Below are 16,990 nucleotides of genomic sequence, written 5' to 3'. Positions count from 1 at the left end.
TGGCATCCCAGCTCAGCAGCGCACTCAGATCAGTGTGGCTTAAGTATGGGCTTGAAAGCTTCATCCTTGGGCTCATAATTAGGGATGTAAGGAGCCTGATTTTCCCCCCCAACATTAAACAATGGGAGTGAGCAACCTGGTGTTCAAAGGGGTAATCAGGAGGGTCTTCTCCATGACATGATTTTGGGACAATTTTCCATCATTGCATCTCTCTGGAGCAAACCTGATGGAGTTAGCAGAGGTCGGGCTCTGATTCTTGAAAGGCTCTCGATGTTTTTAAGTTGGGCGGTCTCTAGTTTACGGGTGTCATTGATGGAGCAATGCTGCAAGTAACAGAAGGCTTTTCTAAAAGGCACAACCTTGGTGACCATGGCTGTCCCCTGCTGTGCATCTGAAAAATGGAAGTATCAGAAGACTGCCAAGATGCTATGAGGAACCTGGCCCTTTTTTCTACATGGGCAAAAATGAAGTTGGGTTAACTGCACTTGCCTGTTTCACTGTTGCCTCCTTATTTTATCTCATTTGTTCAGATTTCCTGTAAAGGAAATGAATCAACACGAGCACTGCATCTACTAAATCAGCTTGGGCTTGGCTGTGGACTTCTGTAACGCTTGAGCGAAGTGTCCAGCAGGTTGATGTCCTGCATCCCTGGCTGCTTCCTACAGCGTTGTCCCATCCTTTGCCTTTTTAGGTCCTCTCTCCTCTGCGCTCCTCCTTGTTCTCTGATCATGTTTGGAAACAGTCTGAAAAGGACTCCCTGGTCAGTGAGGGCTCATACAAATTTAGTCTCCTTTAAAGATGCAACCAAAAAGTAAGAAGCACCCAACTTCTCCTCCAACACAGCACAAATGATTGCCAAATCACGATGCCAAATGCTCCAAGACTGGTGAGTTCTGATAATGCTCATTGAGCTGGGGAAGGGGCTGGTTATTTTCCTTTTTGATGATTTTTCTCAAACACAATTAAAAAACTTGCTATGTGAAGGCAAGCTAATTAATTGTATTTCTATTTTGGATGACTACGATATCCTTGGATTAATTTCCTCAGATAACAGTCACTTCTTGAATGCATCGAATCTCATGCACAGTTTTCGTTTCTCATGTAAGCTGCAGCGGAGAAGTGGTTTTAAAAGGGTTAATAGCAAAGGTGAGCCATCAAATGGGGTGGAAAGCATGGAAATTGGTGCAGATTTTGTTGTGGAAATAAATTTTTAAAAGCCCCAAGCCCTGACAACCGCTATTCTCAGATGTTGCTGGCAGCCTTCTCCGTTTAATAGGAACCTGTTGTTTTTGAAAGTCAGTTGGCAACATAATAAGAAGGCAAGAAACAGGAAAAAAAGCTCCTGCGGAGTCCAAGCGAGAAATGCCACTATTGTGTATTGTCATCAGCAGGTTGACTGACAGCAAGGGAAGCTGATTGACGTTATTCTCTTGCTTTTGCAACATCCTCAGATAAAAACCTGTCTCTGCTTTTGCCTTTGGCAGGTCAGCCATTGCGCTGCCACCCTGATTGAGGTACGTCTTTAGAAACAAGGAGGGTTATGATAGAAAAGGCTGAAGTGGATATGACTAGGTAAATCATCGCTACTCCTCTGCCGAGAAGACCAGTTGTTCAGTTTTCCAGCAGCCTCGATTTTCTGGGGCTACTCCTTTGTAAATGTGAAAATTGCCCTGGCCCTGGGGCAGTTCGGTGGAGCTCTTGGTAAATAAATCTGATGGAGCCAGAACCTCTGTTGCTGAGGTTACAGCATCACTATCGGCTTAAAACACAGCATTTGCGCTTAATGCTTAGTTCATTAACGCGTTCTGTCCATTGGCTCGTTTGGATCTATTAACATAATTGTTCTTTCTAAACAACTGGGTCATTCGCTCTCCCCAAACAGAAAATCAAAGCTGGCTTCAATATTTTGGACAAATCGTGCAGCGAGATAAATACACGTGCTCCTCTATAAACTCACCCGGGCTGAGATTATGTAAAAATGTTGGGATTCCACTTAGCATCGGCCTTGAAGCGGGACTCACTGTGGGGCATATTTGAAAACAAACGAGGTATAGCTCTGCAGCTTTTTCTGTTGTAAACGTCCTGTCTGCCTCTAAAACCTAAAGCAAAAATATTTTCCCAAGCTATTTTGGCAAAATTCTTCTCCTTCCCCTGAACTGAAGGGCTGACTTTTATCCTATTCTCTCCTTCTGGTCTGGGATGTAATAAGGAATATTTCCCTTTTTAATTTCTCTCCCGTTGGTTTTCCCCTTTTACTCATTTCATTTTTTTAGGTGACATTGTTCTACTCGCCAAACCTGTAACTTTAACAGAGGGTGACAGGGTGACCTTGACGACAGATGTTCCTGTGGCAACAGATGGCACTAGCAAACCCGAGAAGCTGCTGTACGCCGTCTCCCTGCCACCTGTGCATGGTCAGATTGAGCACATCAATTATCCCGGCGTGCCCATTTCCAGTTACCGCCAGTTGGATGTGGTGGCCCAGAAGGTCTCCGACGTCCACGACAATAGCCATGGGGCCGGTAAGGAGTCACTCAGGTGAGAAGACCTTCCCTTTGCACACCAACGTGCTGAAAAGCCCTCAGCCGGTGAAGGGTTAAGCGTCTTTCTCCCCGTACCAGTCGGCGCAATATTTAACGACCGATATGGTTGTGGGGAAGAGACTGCTGCAAACTGTAACACGATATAATTTTATCATTACGGCGATTACGTACTTTATTAACTGCAATAGTGAAGTTGTACGGTCAAAGGCAATAGTTGTCTCGCAGGCTTAATATTGGGGTGTACCCAGGTAGGCTTTCATCATCAATTAGCAAAGGAAATCAAATGATTTAGGTACATCTAAAGAGTTTACCACGTTTCTCAAGGTTGCCAGTGGCGGAAAAGGAAAAGCACAAATTCCCCATCTGCGGCTGTTGTTGCTTTCTGGGCAGTTCGTTCTCCTGAAGGGGAAAAAAAAAAATAATAATCGTAACATTGTCTGAAATGATCAGGAGAACTTAATCCAGATGGTGGTGTCATTTCTAAGAAAAAGCATATGTTGGCCATTATGATACTTAAATATAATGGTTTTACATTCCTCTAGTGGGCACAAAAGGCACAAAACAGAGTTGGCGGGGTTTTTTAATCTTCTGAATGGTGGCAGTGGTGGTGGAGTGGTGGGAGATTTTATCTTCCAAATGGTGCGTTTCCCAGAAGATACGGCAAATTCAATTGAGGAGAGCCTGCTGTAAAAGCCGTGCTCCTGTGGAATGTAAATTTGTGCCTTCCTCTAACCAGTAACAGTGGAGAGGCTTAATTTACTGCCCCCTTCTGATTATCATCATTTTATATATATTCTTCCGGCTTTTGCTTTTTTCTTTTTCTTTTTCTTTTTTTTTTTTTTTTTGCTTTAACATGTTTTTCTTTCCGATTTGCTTTAAAAGTTATTTACGCTCCCTTTGCAGCAAAGTGGGCCCTATAACTAATTTTATTCTTACCATGATTAACTATGAATAATTTCCTAAGAAATGAGTCAAATTAACAAGGGGAAGAAGGAATCAATAAATCATGAAAGCAGCCTATTTCTAAGTGGGGTTAAAACCACCATTAAATAAATCACGGGCTTTAAATGATGACCTGCTTGGATATGGAGGGGGGTGGGAAATGTCCATTTAAATTGCGGTGAAAGGAAAAATTGTGGGCCGGCATCTGTGGCCCCCCCACGCTGTGCAAGGACGGGGGCGCGGGAGAGGGAAGGAGCTTCGGGGAAGGACCCCGGGACAAGGCAGGGAGGAGGGATGTGGTTTCCCTGCCTTGGATGCTACAGCCCCGCTGCGGGGAGGCAGCCAAGCAGGGATCAGAAAAAGCTCTGGCTTTTGGACGTGGAGGCAGAAATGTTGTTTAATAGCACCTTCTGCCTCCGTCCCTGCTCCGCACGGGAGCTCAGGAATGCAGGGGCCGACCCAACCTCGCTTGAAATACTTGAAATGTTTTCACTCTGCTTTGATTTTTGTTTTGTTTTGGTTTTTTCCCCCCCCCCATCGGCTTTCGTAGGGTTAGTCACAATTCAAACTACTTGGGGACAATTTCACAATCGATCGGGCCCACCATGCTTCGTAGCTGGTTTATGTTATGTCTTTTTAATGTTGCATCAAGGATGATACTTTGCCTGATGGCACGCTGAGTGCAGTAATGTTACCTAGGGCTAGATTTTCATCTTTCTTGTTCTTTGAGACTTATAAATCTAAATCTTACACAAGGAATGCCATCACTTTTGCAGGAGAGTGGCTCATCCATCTTTATGCCAGTATGCAAAGACCTCTTTAAACCGTAGAAAATTAGGCAGACTTTCGTCCTCAAGTTTTCTATGGGAAAGAAGGGGTCAAAATGCTTATTCCTTAGTTTAAAGAAAAAAAAAAAAAGGAAAGGAAAGGAGAAGCAATTCTGCTTGTAACCTCCCATTTGCAATTCTTTTTATGATCTTTTCTCCTCCCTGAACACATGTATGAAATGGCACCAGCTCCCTGCTCTCTGGGAAGGGGTACCTATTACCTTGCGTTATGGGCCAAAGATTGTCAGCTGGTTTAAATCAGCGTATCTCCATTTGCTGAAATGATGCCGTAGCCATTTAAACCGTGGCTCATAAAGCTAGTTCATAAAGTTGCTGAGAGGGTCTCTTTCCTAATGTACTTTGTGGTCATGGGTTCTCATCTCTTTTTTTGTGGGACCGGGGAGTATCCCGCCTATTCAAGGGGATGTGGTGTCTCAGGACCTCTTTGTCCTCCCTCTCCTTTGCCCACCTGGCTGCGATGGGCAGGATTTGGTGCAGGTCTTTTGGTGAAGCTATGGATGAGATCAGAGGGCCACAAGGCACAGCAGTCGCTCCCTGCCCACAGAACCCCTAACCGTTGGCCAGAGCAGGCGCTCCAGGGCTTCCTCCAAAAATGAACGTGAGCCGGTGAAGCCTCCTGCCTCCATCCCTCCCTCTGAGCTGGCACTGACCCAGGGGAAGCACACGAGCATCTTCACCCTGGTGTCCTCCGTGGTGGCCTCAGTGGGTGAATCATGCTTATCTAGTGCTTCTGCACTGGTTTTTAATCTCGCTCTTGCTCTTTAATAATAAATGCTGCTGAATAGAGTAGTGCTTACGGAGCAACCAAGAATGAAGCCTGTTTTTTCCTAAGTGCTGTATAAACACAGCCAAGTACGTGTCCCCGGGGCAGATGGACGTGTGCTGGGAGGACTGGACCCGCGCGATGGCCACACAGCTCATATCCCTTTCCTGCTGCTTGTGGGTGACAGAGAGATGTGGGACATGGAGGACGGTCAGGGAGCAGAGGAGCAGCAGTGGTGCCGATGGGGAGGGAGCTGGATGTCCAAGGAAGGGATTGCAAAGGGCAGAACTGGGGCAGATGGGCCAGTTGTCCCTGCAGGGTGCCACCTCTGCCTCCCTCCTCGTCACATTTCCTTCCAAAACAAAGTATTTATGGACAGGGATGGGACTGCCTAGCCCAAACCATGTCAGTGACCAAGCTGTCTCTGAGGAACCTACAGCCTTGTCCTCTCTCAACTGTGAGGGAGATGCCCATGGAAGGGAGGGTGTAGGAGGAAGCTGAAGGAGAGGACACCACCGTGGGGATGTAAAGCGGGTCCAGCAGCTCTGCGGCCAAGGGCTGGGGTTGAGGGAGGGAGATGGGGGGCTTGTCTTTTAGGCATGAAGGAGTTAAAACACAGGGAGTTAAAAAAAAAAATCCTTAAAAAAACCCCAAACCACACTCACACACACACTCACACACTCTCACAAAACCCTGCACCCTAAATTAATTTCTGCTGGTAATCTATATCGGGTTAAATAACGCCTCATTATTCTGCAACACAGCTGAGGCTTCTCAAAATGTTTATCTTGTTTTGTAACTGGTACCTTCTGGCATATTCCAGTGCCAACTCTCCTAGCTCTTGCTATATTTCATTCTCACTATTTTTGGAATGGAGCTGCTGGTTCCAGGTGATTTAATAAATTGCTTTTTTTTGTGTTCCTTTTAACTTACCCATCTGCTCAACACATGCGTAACTTGCAATCTGTCGGCAGTTTGCAGAAAGACAAACTGTCAGAGCTGCATGCATTTGACAACTTTGTTCCCAATTAGATTAGTGGTAATTTTAACAGATTTCAGGGCAATCGAAAAAAGGGATGACATGTTATTAAAGCATCAATTTTGACAGACCCAAGCACATACAATTTCAGTGTAAATTATTTTAAATGCTTTAATTAAAGCTATGAAAGATTTACCCTTTTAAGCGGTAAGTGATTGCAAGACAAATATAAAGGGAAAGTGGATAACAGAGTTTCCTAAATGGTTTATGCTGCGCATGGCAGTCCACAAGTCACCACCACCATAATCTATGACTGTAATGTTGGAGGCATAGTTAATTATTCATAGCCTCATCTCTGGAGCAGACGTGATTAAGAACATGAGGAGCATTCGGAGATCCAAGCAGTACCTATGCAAACCAGAGTTCAAGCCCCTCTTAGATCAGATGCTCTTAGGAAGGAGTTTAGGGGTAGCTCGCGTGGGGGATATTTTTATAAATACGCTTTCATTTTTTTTCATTTTTGCCCCAGTTCTGCTCTGGTTTAGACGGCCAAAGCCCAGTGGTCAGGGTGATTGTAGATTTAGAGCAATTGGGGATTTTCTCTACTTGAAGACACTTTACAGGCTGTACAAGCCCTGTTAAAAAAAAAAAAAAAAAAGAAAAAAAAAGAAAAAAAACAACCTCAACATTTATTATTTAAACAGAATACAGCACTCTAAATTCGTCACTCCAGGAGCACTACGCCACATGTGTAGCCCATTTAACCATTTAAGTGATTTTGTGAATTATGGCCCCCTTCCAGCAACCCTCGCTCAGGCAAGGCTGACCTTGGCTTGGTGGCGGGAGGGCTGGGCTTGGCCCCTCTCACCCAGCCCCTGGCTCCCAGCTGGAGGACCACCAGCCTCCCTGCAGTCACGCCTTCATCGTACGCTCAAATGTTGGGCTGCGTGAGAGCCGAAACCTTGCAGGAGGATGGCTCCAAGGGTTTTGTTTATTTTCTGTGCGGCTGGCTGCGCAGTGCAGGGCTGTCTCATTTTCAAATTGTTCAATGTGCACGTTGCTTTAGTGTAGAAACTATTGGTCCCACAACCTGCACTGAAAGTTTATTTCCTTTTTAATTCAGGGACTGCAGGACTTCCTGATGCTATTTAGAGTAAAAAGCGACAAGCACGCTGTTCCCACCCTTCCCTGTTTCTTAAACCCGAGCTTGCATGCATCTGTTTTGGCTTTTTCTTGCTTCCTTTGGGGATGGGTATGACTTGGTATGACTTTCTGAAAACCTCAAAAGTTTTTCGTTGGAGTTTGCTGACCCAAAGTGTCGCAGTGCCAAAATGCAACGGCAGTGAGAGAAGCTGCTCCAGCGAGTGCTGCAGGTAGGAACTGCAGGAAAACTGGTCAGATCCTGCGGTCTCATGCCCTTTCCAGCTGTTTGACTGTTGGAATGTGCAGTGGTTTATAACTGGCACAACAAGTCCAGCAAACAAGACGAAATCCTGATGGAAGCATCCCACCACCTTTGGGACCGGTTTTGCTCTGCATGCACATACTGCCATTCTGTTCTCTGCTTTGCAGGTCTGTGAACCACACTTTAAAGGGTTTTGCAGCTGGGACAAAATTCTCTCAAATCCTTTCCTCTAGTGCTCTCCTCAGCTGGCGTGAATCAGCGAGGCTCCATTTAATTCAATCAACCTGCTCAAATGTGCACCGGTTTAAGATCCACCTTACCGTGTCTCAGTCGATGAGCACCAGCCTCTTGGGATGTCTGAGTTTGCCGTGAAAAATCACCTTCCTTCTTAAAAAGGAAAGGAGACCGTGCGTCAGAGATCAGAGTGTGACAAAATTCTCCTGGGTAGCTCCCAAATTGATGATAATAGAAGGCCAACAAGAGAACGGGGTCAACGTGATGGATAATGGGCGAGCAGATGAACATGGACAAAGAGAGAAGATTATTTCAATGCTGGTAACAGGCCGCCCGTGCTCACACATATCAAAATGCCTGCATGGTAGAGCACGGCACGGGAATCCTGCTGCGAGACCCTTCACCAGGTAGCCCTGCACAGCCTCTCAAAAAACCTTTTGTATACATTTTCTCCTCACCCTTCTATATCCAGTTGTATGTGAAAGAGACTGTTGTACATTGGGGCCAATTTAATCGGATGAAAATACTCCACTGGCACAAGGGAGGTGCTAGGAAAATTGGAAACTTTTATTTCGTTGGTATGGAGTCAATCATGGGTTTCTTGTCAACAGACCAAGAAAGGATCCAGAAGGACCTATGATGCAGATGCGTCACCTACTGTCTCCAGTGGTCTTCTGACGCACCACCAGATAGTATTGAATGACATGAATATCATGTAAAGACTAAGCCTTAGCAGGAGAAAGGTCAGAGAGAGCAATCTCTTGAATCTTCTGGCCTTCTCCTTGCTCATTAGCACTTCTCCTTCCAAAGGAGCTCTAATCATTTTGGTTCAAAACATGATACACCGGAGATACTAGAGAGCTCATCTTCATGACAGGTTAGAGTGTGATAGAGGCAGAAAAAGCTCAAGGTCTGAAAAATCTCCCAATTTTTAGTAAACTTATCTAAAGCTTGTGGGCCCATTAGAGTTCCTGAGGCTAAATCAGTGGTGAAGGTAGTCCCTGTAAACTAAGCACAGACCTAAAATTGCTTATTTAATCAAGTCACATACAAAACTGAGCAAAAAACTCTGCTTGCATACATACCGCGCTTTGCTGCCTAATCTATTTTATTATGTTTTGCAATTAACAGGCCAATGTTCATCAGCTGATAAATAATTAACAGCTGTTGTTATTTCTAGGGCATGACGTAAAAGGCTTACATAGGACAAAAACTAGCTTGAGTTGTTTGCCAAAACTCTGACCAAACACACATTTATAGCACACAAAAACACATTTCTTTGAAAAAATTGCACTTCACGCTATCTCCGAGGGAGTCCTCTTTATGAGTCTGCCAAACTTATTAGAAAAAAGTATTCACCTGCTCTTTTTATCAGGCAGGTATCGGAAATCTAAGATGAAGGCTTCTCTTTTTTACTGGCATTATTCAGACAAATAAAGAGTTCAAGTGTAAACACAAAGGGTTTTTTTGTGATTCACCTACAGCTTGCTAGTATCTATAGTTTTCCTGACAAGACAAACAGGATTGTCTGACTTTTGCTCAAAATCCTCAGATCTGGGAGGAGGGAGATCTGAATTTTGTAAGATGTGAGTGTGTTTAAACAGGTGCGGTGGTCTTGTTGGTATTCATCTGAAAAAAACCTAAAAATCGACTTGGTTACAAATAGGAGATGCAGGAAACAGGTCATTCGGGAACACCCTTTGAGTGCATCTTGCTGACTGTCTCATCAACTTACAACTCTTTTATTTGCTTACTTGCATCTGTTTCGAGTGAGGGGAGGGTCTGCATGAGCCGTGAGTGCCAACAAGAGGAATACCTGCAACCGAATTCACGCTGGAGGAAAGCTCAGTGGCTTCCTCCAGAGCTTTTCTGATTTATTTATTTTTCTATGACATATTCATCAAGCAATTACAAGCGCTCTTGGCTGAGAGAGGGGGATGACTCCTGTTTACAGCACACACAATCATCTATGATTAAGCAAGTTCATACTACCCTCATGCAAAAATTCAGTCTCCCACATCGACCAGCTTTACTCCTCTTGTAAAGACTTCTACAGCGCCAGAGGAGCGTGTTTCTTGACCATAGACTCATAGAATGTGTTGGGTTGGAAAAGACCGTTAAAGGTTGCCCAGTCCAACCCCCCTACAGTAAGCAGGGACATCTAAAAACCATGGGTTTTATCCAATAGTTTCATGCAATTTTTCAGATGTCCTAGCTTCAGGCCAAGGAGCATCAGAAAGAAAAGGGTCAAAAATTTGAACATGTCTCCAAGTTAAAATTGTGAAGCTATTGTAGACAGTTGAGGATAGATGTGATGTATTTGTGGTAGTGACTGTCACTGAAGAGGTTTTCTGTAACATTTTGTACTATTTGGAGTTTCCTAAGTGTTGCAGGCTTCATGCCCAGGTATATCGGTTTGCTGTAATACAGCCAAGTGACCAAGGTGTGAAAAACTAAGGCCAGGTCAGTATCTGCCAGGATGGGATGCAGTCTCCCAGCCAACTGGGGATGGTTGGAAGTGATAATTGCTGCTATGAGAGCGCTGAATGTACTTGTAGATTCTTCTATTTTTTTTAAATGGGACTTCAATCATGAATGCGTGCTTTAACCACAAACTCTTCCAAATTCTCTCCTCGGCATAGTGACATCTCCCGTCTCACTTGGGTTCAACTTCACCTACCTGCTGTGTATGTCTCAGCTTATTTTGACTCAGCATTGAGATCTCATCCTGGTATTGGCGTGATTGCATACGGTGAAAAATAGAGATGTTTGTTTTCTGTGCCTTGCCAGCACTGAGACCACTTGCCCTCGGTTGTATATAAATATTGAAAGAGCTGGAGATATGTCTTGGCCGATTTGATACCCCAGGGTAAAGATACAGGGTCAGGCTTTGCTCTAGACTCATGTTGCTTCTTACAGGTGAGATGGCAGTGCCCAATGTAAGCAGTGGTGTAAAAATACAGAGAAACCTGGAAGGATGAGACTGGATCTTCTTCCTCTCCATTGATGGGAAGGGACTTCAGGTTGGTGGCAGCAGAGCCATTTCAGCTCTGAGTCTGGTGTGAGCCCAGTTTATGCTAGGCTAGACCATAATTCACAGCGAAACAAGCATTCAGCTTCCAGTTAGGGCAGTCTAATTATCCTGCTCAGACATCAGAAGTTCGTGGTGGACATTAGTTTACTGGGCTGTGTAGAGGGGACTTCCTTAGAGGTGGTTGCATAGTTGTCTGTTTGAAGGAGCAAAGAAACACTGCTTTGCTCTATTACGCCGGGACTGTTTGGTTCAGGACAAGCACCAGTTCTTTGTGTCTCTTCCTCCAAACCATGATGCTAAAATCGGGATCATTGGTGGCTCCTGTTGGCTGCTTGTCTCTTATAAAACTCTGGAGCGGCCACTGCAGTAATGTGATCACAACCTCCATTGCTAGTGGTTGCAGTGCCCTCAAAATTATCAAGAAGGCTGAACATGCGGTCAAGAGTGGCTTAGGTCGGAAACTACCTGAGATCCTTAGCCAGGGGGTGGCCTGTGTATGAACACAGAATCTGTAAGGTTTTGTCTCTCATTTCCTTTGGGCAGCAACTTAGTTTTCATTCTTTCTCCCCCTTTATCTTTCAGACTTCCCTGAAACCAGATTGTGCATCATCCTGCAAGAGCAGAGCTCTGGCTTTTAGAAAGGACAGATTTTAAAACCGGGGTATCTCTCTCCACCCCAGTGGGATGTGTACCAGCCTACCGGCAATTGGGTCCCACCACTCTCCCCAGATGCTCGTAAGCTTCCTGGTATGTATGCAAGCCCTCCGTTTCACCCACCGAAGGAAACCCTGCACCTTTAAAAGCCCTCCCCACAACGGGTGCACACTTTTCTGCTTATTCCGAACTGACAGGTTTAACATGTCGCCTGCCTGGTCACCGGAGAGAGGCACCTCTGGCAAAAGTTCAGAAGTCAGTGTTTTGGAAAGATTGGTTTGACCAGCTCTCAAGCGAGAGCAAATCCCAGACCAAAAGCAGTCAAATCTTCAACGACATTTAACCGCTGTGGTGCTGTAGCTCACTGACATCCTTTTAACCTGGAGACGAGCGTTCATCGCATTTAAACCTTCAAGTTTTATTTATTGTTTCTTTTCTGCTCTGTTGGCAGGGGGAGCCTAGGGTGAAGAGAGGTTGTTTTGACTTAATTCTAATTAATTAATTAGCTTACGTATGGTTCTGGCCCAAGACTATGGGACAGACTAGCGATTTTGGATGTTGTCTTTGTATCTAGACTTCTGTAATATATAGCGTTGCAGTAAGGACATATATTCCCTTATTGCCTCTTCAGGGCTTGTTGTTGAAGGCATCTTAAGATTTACTGCATCTTGCTTTGTAAAACTGCCAGTTCACAAACTTTTTCTTATTCTTTGGTATTTATATTGAAGGGTAACAATTTCTTTAAAACAAACAACCAAACAAAAAAGGGCATGCAAAGAGTTAATAGTAAGTGGTGCCCAAATTACATATTTCTTAAACTCGTGGCCTACTTTACTAATCAGTTGTCATAAGATGTCAGATGGGGACCCATCACTGAAGAATTGCAGAACGCAGCCAGTGAAGCAACTAATTAGTTGGACAGTGGCATGGAGGTGTGTGTCCCCAAGGAGCTGAAATGATCACAGCAGGTGAAGAAAGTTTGGACAGATCAGTATCTCCGTAGTACAAAACCCAACACTTGGCTGAATCACAGGGATGCCGAGGGTGAGGGCACCACGGGTCCTCCATCAGGGACTGTGCATGGCGAGGGACTGCAGTACCGCTGTTTCCAGAAAGAAACGCGAGTCAGCTGAACGCTTGAAGGAACACGAAGCACATCCTGAGTTGTGCAGCAATTAGAATAGTTGAGCAGTTTCTGGGTATCATTTGGGAGACCTGTAGCTGGCTGGCTTGCTCACCATTGGCTTGTTACTCACTCCCCGAAGCCTTTGCTCCCCAGCCACTGCAAGAGTTGGTGTTGGTTATTCCCTGTAGGCACCAGACGTGCCTAGAATCACAGCTAGGTGACGGTCATTAAGCCAGCAGAGCAGAGGGTCCATCGGCTCCTGCTGCACCTGGGGCAAAAGGTAGCAGTAAGGGACCCTCAAACCTCAGGAACAAATATAAGAGCCTCCGTTGAGAGCTAAAAGATGTGAAAGAATAAAGTTTATAAACTTCTCTAGGTGTCCCATATACTTCTTTAACACAATTTAAGTTGTTTTAAGAGCGCTGCATGACTTTCTTCTCTCTTCCCTTCATCCCACTCCTATACAGGTGCACCCCTGCTGTTCATGGAGTCTTGTTTCCCTACACAAACTCCACAGGTGCAGCAGCAAAACAAACGTGCAAAACTCCTCCTAAGGGAGAACCCCACTGCCCTGCAGGACCTGCGAGAGAGTCAGCCTGGGGACCCCTTCACATTGACAAGTCACTCTCTTTCACAGCAAAAAATCCTCAGCCTCTTCCCTTTGGGTAGATGAAAAACTCCAAACCAGGTATTTGACTTGGGGTCTTCAGTGCAACGAGTCCTCAGTAGGAAATCTTCTTCTCAGTGCTTTGATTTTCAAAATGTTATTGCACGTTGTAGGAGCAGTTGCACAAGATGCTAAGAACTGTTGTATTCGGTATTAATAAGTAATGTTAATCTGTATTGTTGTACAGATTAAGGATAGCTATGGCACGGAAATTATCAGGAGATGCGTCTCCAGACCTGGAGGTCACTTCTGGAGCCTTGCTGTTGTAACTGCTTAATTCAGTGGAGTGGACGACTTCCACCAAATGGGACAGGTCAAGGTTCAGCCTGGATCGGCAGCTTCAGGACTGGCCCTACCCGAGGAAGGGGATGCTGGCGGGGGACGATGGTTCTCCTGTGATGGTGTGGCCAAGGCTGGCAGATGGGCTTGGAGGACGCCCTGGACAGGTAGCGCGCACCACGTGCCTTGGCAGAAACGCACTCAGCAAACCCACGCAAATGCTGTCTGGAGGTGTAAAAGTAAAAGGGCACCAGTTCTTTTCATCCTGTTGAATTCAGGCAAGGTACTTGCTCAAGGGACAGATTCTCAGTTCCAAAAAAACTGCTTCGACCTTTGAGCTGCCACATTCCTTCCCCCATTACCTCCCATCTTTCTTTCCAGTATAGCACAGCTACTCTGAGTCATTGTTTATCTAATTTAATTAACATTTGCCAGTGCCTGCAACCTAAAACACTGTCTTAAAACATTTGCTTGAAAAGCCTCCTTGTCCCAGAGCTGTCATTTTTTAGCATGATGGATAATGGATAGAAATAATTATCCTGAACAAGGTTAGACAGCTTAAATGATTTGAGTTTCAAGGAATTAGTAAGCTTAGCTAAACATCTTATTTTTCAAGACACATTAATAATAAAAACACGGTGATGACCATAATGGATTGTAAAATCTGTACTCTGCTAAAACATATGCGGTCTCTCGCAGGTAGCTGTGTCCACAATGCCTTCATCCAGGGAGATTCAAATCAGTGCATCACCTGATACATCATCAGTCCCGTTGAAGGGCTTCAGGTAACTTCGAACCCCAGAAAAGATGCTCCCAGGGCTGTGAGTGCTGGTGTCCAGTTCAGCTGGTCCAAGTGGGAGGGCGATGCGTGCACTGGGTCCTCAGGAGGACCTGGGGTCCATAGAAGACCAGTGCTGCAGCTGTGGCCCCTGTAAAACAGCCCTGGAAAAGGCCAGAAGAAATCAGAAGGCAGAGACTTGGTGCAAACAGAGTGAGCTATTTCAGGTTTACAAAGGTATAACGGAGGGCGGAATTGGGCTCGCTGCCTCTGCATTATTTCCCCAGCCCATAATTTTGGGGAAAATAGGAGTTTTGAATTAATCATTGACCTTTAGCTTTGAAGAAAAACAGAACTTTGGCATGAAATTGCCAAAAAAAAAAAAAAAAAAAAAAAAGAGAGCGTAACAATTTGTAATTGCGTAATTTCGCTCCTGGAAACCCAGGTGCAGCCAGGCCTCTGCGGTGCTTTGCGCTGCGCAGAAGTGGGCTCTCCTCCAGGGAGCCTCAACCCAAGGCAGACAAAGAAAACACGGAGAAAACCAGGCACCTGGCGGAGAAGTGCCGGGCCACGTGCAACGGGACACGGGAGATGCCCCCTCCGTGCCCCGCGCATCGCACTGCGACACCTTTCAAATAACAAAGCTGATGTTCAGGACAGACCTGATGGTGTTCCCCTCGGCACGGAGCAGACGGTCGCATCCTGCTTCCCATCGGATCCTGCTCTCCAGAGCTGCCCAGCCGTCCCGCATGGGCCTGGTCCCGGGAACAGAGTCTGGGTTGTAGCCTCCTGTAGTCTAAACTGTGAAATGCATGAATATGATGGAGATTTCCACTTAAAGTCGATTTTTTTTTTTTTTTTTTAATTCTCATTCGCCAAGTTTTATATTTCTGGGACTGTTAGGCAAATTAAATAAAAACCTTCATCCAAAAAAATGTCCCTTTCCACTTCTGGAAGCAAATGAAAATGTTCTTTGTAAAGAGGGAGAATTTGCAGACCCACTTGGTAAAATCCTAAAGGTTCGCTTTGACCCTCGCTTTTTACGTTTTTAAATTTGTTTTTTAAAGATCTCTGCATCGGTGTAGAACGATTTAAAATTCCTCTGGCAAAGTGCAATTTTATTGCTCCAGAGCTAGCATAAAGCTGAATGGGTGGCTGTATTTCAAGCGAGGAGCTGTGGGAGAGTGCAGCTTGCAAATGGCAATAGAGCCCAGAAATTGAACTCTAGCCTTTCTATTCAGTGCTCTTTTTATTATTAAGTCACAGAATAAGTAAAATGTTACGGGGACACTTTAAATCTACACTTGTTTGTACAGCATCCAATGAATATGTGATGGGGAAAGAAAATGAAAAATGTGGGGATGCTGAAAATAAGCAAAAGATTGGATGTTGAAGAATCAAGTAATGGTAAATTATGGGATACAGTTAAATCTGTAATTCTAACCTGAAACAGAGGAACGCGGCTTTGGTGCACTCTCATGGTTGTGCGGCGTCTTTGGGGTCGGTGCCCTCTGCTTGGTGGATCGGAGGATGGGACATCTCTGTGGCATGGCAGGAGGCAGAGATGGCCAGAAGCTGCCTCATCTGTAGCAAAAAATGTTACTTTAATATCTGAAGATCCCTTTTGTTTTGATTTTTCTTTTCAGACTTGAAATAAAGTGGTCCAGAACGGAATTGGACAAAACGTTTTATTGTGCTGGCACAGGTGGCAAAGGCAGGTGGAAGCGTGGAGCCTTCATTCACAGCAGCATCAAGGTAGGACAGGAAAGGTTTGGGTGGAGGATACCTGCAGGCTGCCGTTAGCACCTCTAAATGATATGAAGCCTAAACGTCTGGTGGATGCATCTAATTTAGACTAATGAGTGTTACTTTGTTTTTAAGGGCCAAGAAGTTTTAGCCAGAGCTGAGTAAGGTTCACCGGCAGGATGGCAGTTTAGTAGACGTGGATCCTGCTCCTACAATGATTTTATTCTGTTTCATTATGGCTCTTGCAGCCATCCTTTTAAAAAGACACACACTGAATATATTTTGAAGGAGACACCTGCACGTCCCCTGCCCCTGCATGTGAGCTGGGGGGAGGCCCTTCTCCACAGGCGTTCTTGAGGCTGTAGATCCCTGGGGACCTTCCTCCATGATGCTTCTCATTACCAATGCCAATCACGACCACGGAGGAATGAGAGGGCAGAGACCTCTCAGATGAGACATCATGGCTGTTCCTTGCACCGTAAGACAGTGCAGGTGACCCACCACCAGCATTTACCCATTGTTTTCCATTAGGATCCAGCCTTGCTGAGTGTTTTGGGTCAGTACCTGTCCAGACAGGTGTTAGCATCTCCCAGTGTGAAGAAATCGGGAAGAGGCAGGGGAGCGTGGCTACTTTTCCAGGCAAGGACAATGGACAACCACCCCTAACACTGGCACCATGTAGGCTGTAAATTTGAGAAGCAGCCTGCAATTTTGGAGTCCTTAGTTGAGCTTTTATAACCCAGGACAGGAGACACAATGCAAATATTGCTCCTATTCCTATGTCCTTGAGCAGGGTGGAATGGAAACCTGGAAAAAAAATGTTTCCTGTGCTCTGGGCTGACTGGGGCCATGGGCTGATTTCTGTTTCTCTCCATGCCAAACCAGTTCCCTGGGACCACCACTGGCCCTGGTGCTCCGGTACTCACCTGCCTCTTCGTCCTGGCCTCACGACCATGGCTTCTTGCCGTGGTGACTGCCCCGGTGGGAGGAGG

General features: G+C 45.4%; 1 protein-coding gene across 1 annotated transcript; it reads left to right on the top strand.

Moving 5' to 3' along the window:
- The first annotated feature begins 1,978 nt into the window (after positions 1-1,978).
- LOC128913801 (FRAS1-related extracellular matrix protein 1-like) lies at positions 1,979-10,695 on the top strand. The gene is made up of 3 exons (XM_054212020.1): positions 1,979-2,048; positions 2,274-2,522; positions 10,634-10,695. The coding sequence occupies exons 1-3, from the start codon at positions 1,979-1,981 to the stop codon at positions 10,693-10,695; spliced, it is 381 nt and encodes a 126-aa protein (XP_054067995.1).
- The last annotated feature ends 6,295 nt before the right edge of the window (positions 10,696-16,990 follow it).

The sequence above is a fragment of the Rissa tridactyla genome, chromosome 8 (assembly GCF_028500815.1).
Source record: "Rissa tridactyla isolate bRisTri1 chromosome 8, bRisTri1.patW.cur.20221130, whole genome shotgun sequence".
Classification (NCBI taxonomy): Eukaryota; Metazoa; Chordata; class Aves; order Charadriiformes; family Laridae; genus Rissa; species Rissa tridactyla.
Note: the sequence above shows the minus strand (reverse complement) of the source record. Positions and strands in the feature narration are given on the sequence as shown.

Bases quoted from the DNA above. Each gene is read 5' to 3' on its own strand.
- LOC128913801 (XM_054212020.1), top strand. From the start codon at position 1,979: ATGTTGGGATTCCACTTAGCATCGGCCTTGAAGCGGGACTCACTGTGG. The intron at 2,049-2,273 runs GTATAGCTCTGC...TCATTTTTTTAG, and splicing joins CATATTTGAAAACAAACGAG to GTGACATTGTTCTACTCGCC. The intron at 2,523-10,633 runs GTAAGGAGTCAC...TGCTTCTTACAG, and splicing joins CGACAATAGCCATGGGGCCG to GTGAGATGGCAGTGCCCAAT.